General features: G+C 41.0%; 1 protein-coding gene across 2 annotated transcripts in view; it reads right to left on the reverse strand.

Moving 5' to 3' along the window:
* Window positions 1-3,579, reverse strand: part of dgkza (diacylglycerol kinase, zeta a) — a 139,750-nt gene extending 136,171 nt beyond the window's left edge. For both annotated transcript variants that reach the window (XM_014126422.2, XM_045689028.1), the window contains exon 1: window positions 3,102-3,579. In XM_014126422.2, coding sequence (XP_013981897.2) covers window positions 3,102-3,358 — 257 coding nt within the window. In that variant the 5' untranslated portion in view covers window positions 3,359-3,579. The remainder of the gene's footprint in view (window positions 1-3,101) is intronic.
* Window positions 3,580-8,488: the final 4,909 nt, after the last annotated feature.

Consider the following 8,488-nt stretch of genomic DNA (forward strand, 5'->3'; position numbering starts at 1 on the left):
AATGATCAAGGCAGCTGGGACCATAGTCACCAAGAAAACAATTGGTAACACACTACGCCGTGAAGGACTGAAATCCTGCAGCGCCCGCAATGTCCCCCTGCTCAAGAATACATATACATGTCCGTCTGAAGTTTGCCAATGAACATCTGAATGACTCGGAGGACAACTGGTGGAAGTGCTGTGGTCAGATGAGACCAAAATGGAGCTCTTTGACATCAACTCAACTTGCCGTGTTTGGAGGAGGCGGAATGCTGCCTATGACCCCAAGAACACCATCCCCACCGTCAAACATGGAGGTAGAAACGTTTTTCTACTAAGGGGACAGGACAACTTCACCGCATCAAAGGAACGATGGACGGGGCCATGTACCGTCAAATCTTGGGTGAGAACCTCCTTCCCTCAGCCAGGGCATTGAAAATGGGTCGTGGATGGGTATTCCAGCATTACAATGACCCAAAACACATGGCCAAGGCAACAAAGGAGTGGCTCAAGAAGAAGCACATTAAGGTCCTGGAGTGGCCTAGCCAGTCTCCAGACCTTAATCCCATAGAAAATCTGTGGAGGGAGCTGAAGGTTCGAGTTGCCAAACGTCAGCATCGAAACCTTAATGACTTGGAGAAGATCTGCAAAGAGGAGTGGGACAAAATCCCTCCTGAGATGTGTGCAAACCTGGTGACCAACTACAAGAAACATCTGACCTCTGTGATTGCCAACAAGGGTTTTGCCACCAAGTACTAAGTCATGTTTTGCAGAGGGGTTAAATACTTATTTCCCTCATTAAAATGTAAATCATTTTATAACATTTTTGACATACGTTTTTCTGATTATTTTGTTGTTATTCTGTCTCTCACTGTTCAAATAAACCTACTATTAAAATGATAGATGTAATAATTTCTTTGTAAGTGGGCAAACGTACAAAATCAGCAGGGGATCAAATACTTTTTTCCCCCCACTGTACATACATACATACATACATACATACATACATACATACATACATACATACATACATACATACATACATACATACATACATACATACAACATTTTAAATGTCTTTATTATTTTAGAACTTCCGTGAGTATAATGTTTACTGTTCATTTTTATTGTTTATTTCACTTTTGTTTATTATCTACTTCACTTGCTTTGACAATGTTAACATATGTTTCTCATGCCAATAAAGCCCTGGAATTTAATTGAGAATTCTCTAGTGCTTATAATTTACTACCGGGAGTGGAGGTGTCAAAACCCCCACCGTTCCCTACCCCCTGCTGCAGGTGCTGTTTGGTCTTTAATAACATCTGAATCGCACATGAGACCACTACCCCAGGCCTTGTTGTTGGAGTCACTGTGTTGACGCTGTTAGTCACAGACACCGAGGAAAGCCATGGGTAATCTGTGTTTATGTAGCCAAACTGACATGGCCTCAGCCTCACTCACTGCCAGGCCAGCCTTAACCATCCAGCATCATCAGGCCTCTATGGACCAGCCAGTCAGCCAGTGGATGCAGCCAGCCCAGCATTCTGCTCACTAAGCAGAGTAAGTGCCTCTAATTTACAATGCAAAAAACCTCCTGATCCCTTGCTGCTGCTGCTGCTTCTCATCCTGTTACATAAGAGCCACGAACGCATCACAGCATCCGCTGGCAGTGGCAGGCTCTCAATACCCAACACCCAGTGACTAGAGTCACATCATTCTACACAGCCCGCACAGAAAAATAGTCCCTCAAATCCTTACATAAAATGAGTCAGTCGGGGGCACAGACAATTGCGCCATCCTCTACAATCAAGCTAGAAACAGTTGGGATTATGGAGGAAAAACTGCACTACCGCTGTCATTGGAAACCAAATATTTTGAATGAAGTGGTCTGGTGGATGTTAAACAATGACAGATTATACAGTTATGCTGTATATCAGTCAAAATCCTCCTGTACACCAAATCCTGTACTGTAGCCAAATCCTTTTTTTCCAGTGAAGTAACACTCGCACTTGACTTCCCCCCCTCCTTACTACCACTGACTTTGCTGATAGCTACTTTATTGAGGGAAAATGTACTTACTATGACTGATATAAGTGATTGGCCAACCTAGCCATTTTAAAGATGAATGCACTAACTAGAAATACACTAACTCTGGAAAAGAGCATCTGTTAAATGACTCAAATGTAACAGAGTGTGGTAGTAATGTCTGTGTGAATGCTTAATAAAACTTATCCAAGGGTCATGTAAGGGGTCATGGTCAAAGGTCATTCTGTGCATCACATCCTCCTGACAGAAGACTGTTAACAGGCAAATTGCTCGCTCTGTCATGTCATTTACTTGCACAGCACACTGAGTTGCAACAAACAGGGTCAGGAAACCAACAATAGCCTGAGGGCAGCCAGCCAAATATACAATACTACAAACCATTTGAAATAGCCCGGATTCCAATAAGAAGCTAGATTTGCACTCCTAAAAGTCGGAGATTAGGAAGGATAGATAATATTTAATCCAAAAGATCATAAATGAACGGAGTGAGGTCTATGCTGTATCACAACCGGCCGTGATGGGGAGTCCCATAGGACGGCGCACAATTGGCCCAGCGTCGTCCGGGTTTGGCGTCATTGTAAATAAGAATTTGTTCTTAACTGACTTGCCTAGTTAAATAACGCTTCAATTAAAATGAAATGTTATGACTGAGGAGGACACAGAAGTACGTTGTTTTCTGGACGTCCCCCATTGCTGACATGAATGAGCATGTATTTACTATACTCCAAAGGACATAAGCAGGTGCTCTAAGTAAGAATGATATCCGAACATTAGGTTGGCCTTGATGACAGATGTGATATTGCTATTGCTATAATGATAACTTTAATGTAGGCCTATCTATTAGATGAAGAAAACCATATCGAAATGGGGTGTCAGCTCATATGAACACATGTTGTCTTGCCCACAAATAAGCTACAGTAACGACCAGGTGAGATAGTTATGGCTGCAGGTGATTTTGACTTTTTCAAGTTGCACATTTTAGACGACTTCAGACATTTGGCAGCCAACTGAAGTAGTTATATGAAATATCGTGCGAGACTGAGATAGGAAGTGCGGATAAATTCAAAATGTACTACCTGTATGAAACCTGCTTCCTAATAGTGAGGTGTAAGAAGTCGTTCTCCAACTGCTCCGCTGCCCCCGCACCTTCCAGCCGAGTTGACACTTTTCCTTTTACTTCTCCCGTCTTGAAGACTGGACAAGGTGATACCATTTCGGGCAAGAAAACGTCCTCCTCCTCAGCCAGTTCTTCTAAGGTTGGTGGCACCAGTATCGCCGTAGAGCTATGGACGATAGGGGTTACACGGTCCCCGGTATCCGGTGCCTCAGCCATCGATTCCGTGCTGTGGATCAACTGTGGAGTGCGGCAACCTAAAATAAAGTAGCTTGTTTCCAACACTGGAAGTCCAAAGCAAAACTACGACTCGTCTTGTAATGTGACAAATATGCTTCCAGGTAGTGACTTTGTCAAGCAGAATATATACCTGGTTCTAGTCGCCAGTATTCACGAGAAGACGGAAATCCTGTGGCCGTAGGTTTAACGGGGTCGTTACCACAGCCACAAAGTAATAAACCCCGCCCATTTCTACACTTTATCTTCTTCAAATGTGGCGTTAAACCTAACCTTAACCACGCTGCTATGCGTATGCCTAACCTTACATAAAGAACAAAAAGCTTTTTGTTTCTCTTTTTTGTTATATTATCAATTGTTACGATATAGCCAATTATGACTTTGTGGTTGTGATAACAAGTAGAAACCGGTTTTCCAGCTGTGCGGCTCGCCCCAGTCTCTCCTCTCTCTCTCTGATCTCTGCGCGTAACCACACGTGGGGCCGCGAATAATATTAGCGTGAACGACAGTAGTGGAATCGGCGGTTAACCTTGAAAAATACATGTCCCCGATTGAAACTCATGCAAAGGGATGAAAATAGTGGAATCATGACACACTTGTAGAAAATAATGCTAAACAAAGTTGGAGTGTTTGTTTTATAAATTCTACAAAAGACCAAAAAAATCGCACTATTTGAAATCGCAACGTGGATGTATAGACAGTAGACTGACTGGGAAGGTGATTTCCTCAAGTTAAAGTCGTGCAATAAGAGCTATGACGCTACCTGTGTTCTGTGAGTGTCACTGAGTAGGCTGATACCCCATTTAAAGCTGCAATATGTTACTTTTTGAGCGACCCTTTGCAAAAAAAGATAGCAATTTTGAAAGTGCAGTAACTGCAGTCGACTCGCAGTACTGTACTTGCAGAATAACTGCAGTGTACTGCTGTTGAACAGCAGTTATACTGCACTGTAACTCCAGTTACACTGCACAATTACTGCAGTAAAAAAAAAGGTGTTATTTTGGACAGAGTTTTTGCAGCATACTGCAGTTATACTGCACTCTGACTGCAATCTTTTTTTCATAAGGCCCCGACCACATTCACATAGAAATGTTAGTTATAGATCTGCCATTCTCATTGAAATTCAAGTCTAAGAAGCTGTAGATCTGTTCTATGTGCTCTATTTCACATTTTGGTTTGACATCTTTTACTTTCAGTTTTGTGCACCAGCTTCAAACACTGCACTTGAATTCTCCCCCTTACTAGCACTGACTTCTCTACATTTTCTACTTTATTTTTTTATTTTACCTTTATTTAACTAGGCAAGTTAGTTAAGAACATTAAGAACAAGTTCTTATTTTCAATGACGGCCTAGGAACATTGGGTTAGCTGCCTTGTTCAGGGGCAGAACGACAGGTTTTTACCTTGTCAGCTCTGGGATTTCTATGCTTGTTTTGTTACATAAACTGATATTAGGTGAATTTTAGCAACCAGGATATTCTGGAGTCTATACAGTACGATTTCAACAGATTTGTACTTTTTTTGTGTCAAAATAACTTATTATTGTCTTTTATTGAATTGATATAGCAACATTCCAACCTTGTTTAGTATTATGTAGTACAATTGTGGCATGATTCAAATATTTGTATCAGTTTGCATCAGTTTCAATGGGGGATTTAGAAGGCACACCGCCAATTCCACTATTGTTGCCCATGCTTATGTTGTTCACAGCACACTGGTCTCTCCCTTGGCGTTTGCATTCACTGGCGTCAGGCGGTATCTCTGTAAACTGTGTGAGAAAATGAAAATACTTTCAATCAAATGAAAGATTGGAGGTAAAACCGGAATTGTTTTAACCTACTTTACATGTTCCAGTGAACCAAACATGCAATTAGGTCTATAGGCTACTCTTCTTCAATAGTGTATGTTACCATATTGATGCATTGTATTGTTCACAATTGACCTATTGCTTTATTCTTAAGAAGACTACATTACTGTGGTGGCCTAACCCAAACAATACTCTGAAAAGGCCCGCGTGATGATTAACCTGTGTAACCTTATGTTAGTCAACCAAGGTATGCTACACACAGTATAGCCTACATTAAGCCCTTTATAAAATCGTCCTTAAAAAGGGCTGTAAAACTGTTTGAACTGGTTAATGCAATTCCTTAGGAAACAAGAAGCTGTCCTACACAAATGAAGGAAAACTACACCAAAACAGTGCTATGAGAACATTTGCAGTTGATTGGGTTGTTTTGGGCATTTTGTTAGAGGTAGACTATTGTACTTGAGCTTTGTTGTAGCCTAGTTTGCTGTAGGCCTAATTAGTTGTTGGTCCCACTGCAATTTAGAACTATTTGAATGATTAGTACAGCAATGATGGTTATGACAACGGTTACAGTGGAACTGGGGCAATCAATGTCTGACCTCTCCTGAGCTGTTGTTATGTGACCTGGTGACCTGTGACCTGGCGTTACCCAGTGAGTCAGACCATCACAACCACAAGGTGAAATACGCCTGAATGATTGTTGGAAATGCAGCCTTTTTTCCAAAGCAGGCAGTCAAAAATATGACTTACACGTAGCCAAGTTGTTTTAGTAAGGCTACTTGTTTTAGTTTATCAAAAGGGGACAGTTGAATGCGGACAGGAACAGTCTAACTTTATTCCAGTAGCAACAAATGTAGAACAATCCATGCGGCACAGAGCACAGCTATATGGATCCGGGAGTTTTTTCAGTATGGTCAGTTAATGGGGCATTAGGCTGTGGTTGATTACTCCAGCGAAGGATCTTATGTAGGATAGGAGGATGTTAAAATGGAATTGTTCTAAATTCGCGGTGTGATCTTTTGGTGTCAGACCAATACACTGGCTAATGGTTGGCATCTGGGAGCACCACCCGTATTCTATTGTCACAGTGAACTAAAGCCGATATCATGTTAGGTATGTATGTATGTATGTATGTATGTATGTATGTATGTATGTATGTATGTATGTATGTATGTATGTATGTATGTATGTATGTATGTATGTATGTATGTATGTATGTATGTATGTATGTATGTATGTATGTATGTATGTATGTATGTATGTATGTATGTGGAAAACATTACATCAATGTCACGCATGTTCCTGTCAAAGTGTATGTTATAACATGTATACAACATGCTTTGCATTCTGTTCTGTTGCATTATGCATGTATATAAAGTATCATGTACCTGCCATAGACAATGTAACTCTCCAAACATATTGAAATGTAATCAGGCATGCAAATTCATACAATTTACAATTTGCAATTTACATTGCAGTTTGGATAGAACAGTTGCTCCACCGCCCAAAGTCAATAGGAGGGAGCCACACCTTTGTACAGAGCCCTGACTGAAATAACAGACTGTTGGATGTTTGACAAATAAACACAAAAATGAAGTATACGGTATGTGCAAAGCATTTGGTGCATGTAAATGACTAGTGACAGTCGATTTAGTGAACGTTTTCCTTGGAAATATGGGAAATGTAATGGAGCAGATGAAACGCAATTTTAATTGATTTGGACAAAACATTCGGTTTTAGCTATATGAGAAAGGTGTTTGTGTAGAAACTCATCAGCATGTGAAGATAGTGGAATAATCCCTACTGCTATGTTTCTCTTACCCCGGTTTGTAATATATTGGGAGCTGGAGTGAAGATGGCATATTTATTCAATGTGTAGCTGTTAGTCCAGTCCTAAGAATGCACTCCACAACTTCCATTCATACTAGATGTTTCATGCAGTGCATATTCGATCTAGAGAGTATTTTTATTCTGACAAAGAATCATTGAATAGTACTGTGGTGAGAAGTGTGCTCAGGTGGTCCCAGTGGCGGTTCTAGACCATTTCAACTGGGGGGGCCAAGCTGGGGCCAGTTGTACTGTTAGAGGGGCCAGTTACATTAGACGTTATTGTTGTCATATTGTTTTCTTCACTGCATTGCAGGCATTAGCAGGCAAAAGACCATGTTCATAATCATTAGTGTTCCGCCTTGCCACTGTCTAATAACGGATGTAAAAAAAGAACGATAGCAAAAATGTGTTATTGTCACGTTCTGACCAGTAAAGGGGTTATTTGTTATTGTAGTTTGGTCAGGACGTGGCAGGGGGGTATTTATTTTATGTGGTTCGGGGTTTGTTAGTATATGTGTTTATGTAGAGGGGTGTTTGGTTAGAGTATTCCGGGGTTTTTGGGTTATGTTCTTTATTTCGTATTTCTATGTTCTGTCTATGTTGTGTATTTCTTTGTTAGCCTGGTATGGCTCTCAATCAGGAACAGCTGTACATCGTTGTTTTTGATTGGGAGTCATACTTAGGTAGCCTGTTTTCACCTGTCCCTTTGTGGGAAGTTGTTGTTTGCATAGCTGTGTGTTTAGCCTGCAATCATGTTCGTTGGTTCGATCGATCGTGTTCTTGTCTTGTTTTGTTTGTGTTCAGTAAAAGTCACTATGAGCACTCAACCCGCTGCGCCTTGATCCACTACGTACAACGACTGTTACAGTTATGTAAAAATGATTTCATACTCCACATTTAGGGGGGCCACAAGGGGGTCCAAAATTGTTGTCACAGGGGCACTAGCCCCCTGCCCCCCCCGCCCCCTGGGTGGTTCGTGCTGGATGAAGAAGAGTTAACTAGGTTAGACTGTTCAGCCTTGTGAATCGACGTTGCCATGGAAATGAGAGGGACAATGAGTGTGAAACAGACAGCCAGGGATTTCTAGTCTTTAGAATTGTCTGCTCTTTGCCATGGCACCCCAGTCTTGAGTCCTGAATCAAATATCCCATCACTGGACAAAGCTCACGGTAACAATAAATACATTAAAAACACTTCTCCATAAAACAGAGCAAATGTGCAGATTGAATTGATAAATCTAAATACATTAATGTCATATCAGGCATGGTAGGCTCTTTTATATGTGCAAAACAAACAAATATATTAAGATGCACACAGGAGAGCAACACCTAACCATGAGGATGCAAAAACTAAAGCCCATTCTCTGACCTTTATACAGAGATTAAGCCAAGGACTGTATGAGGATTACATAAAACTGCACGGTAAATGATATTGGGACAAATCCCCTTCCCCGCTTTCTAATACAAAGAGTGAGT

The sequence above is a fragment of the Salmo salar genome, chromosome ssa11 (genome assembly GCF_905237065.1).
Source record: "Salmo salar chromosome ssa11, Ssal_v3.1, whole genome shotgun sequence".
NCBI classification, from domain to species: Eukaryota; Metazoa; Chordata; class Actinopteri; order Salmoniformes; family Salmonidae; genus Salmo; species Salmo salar.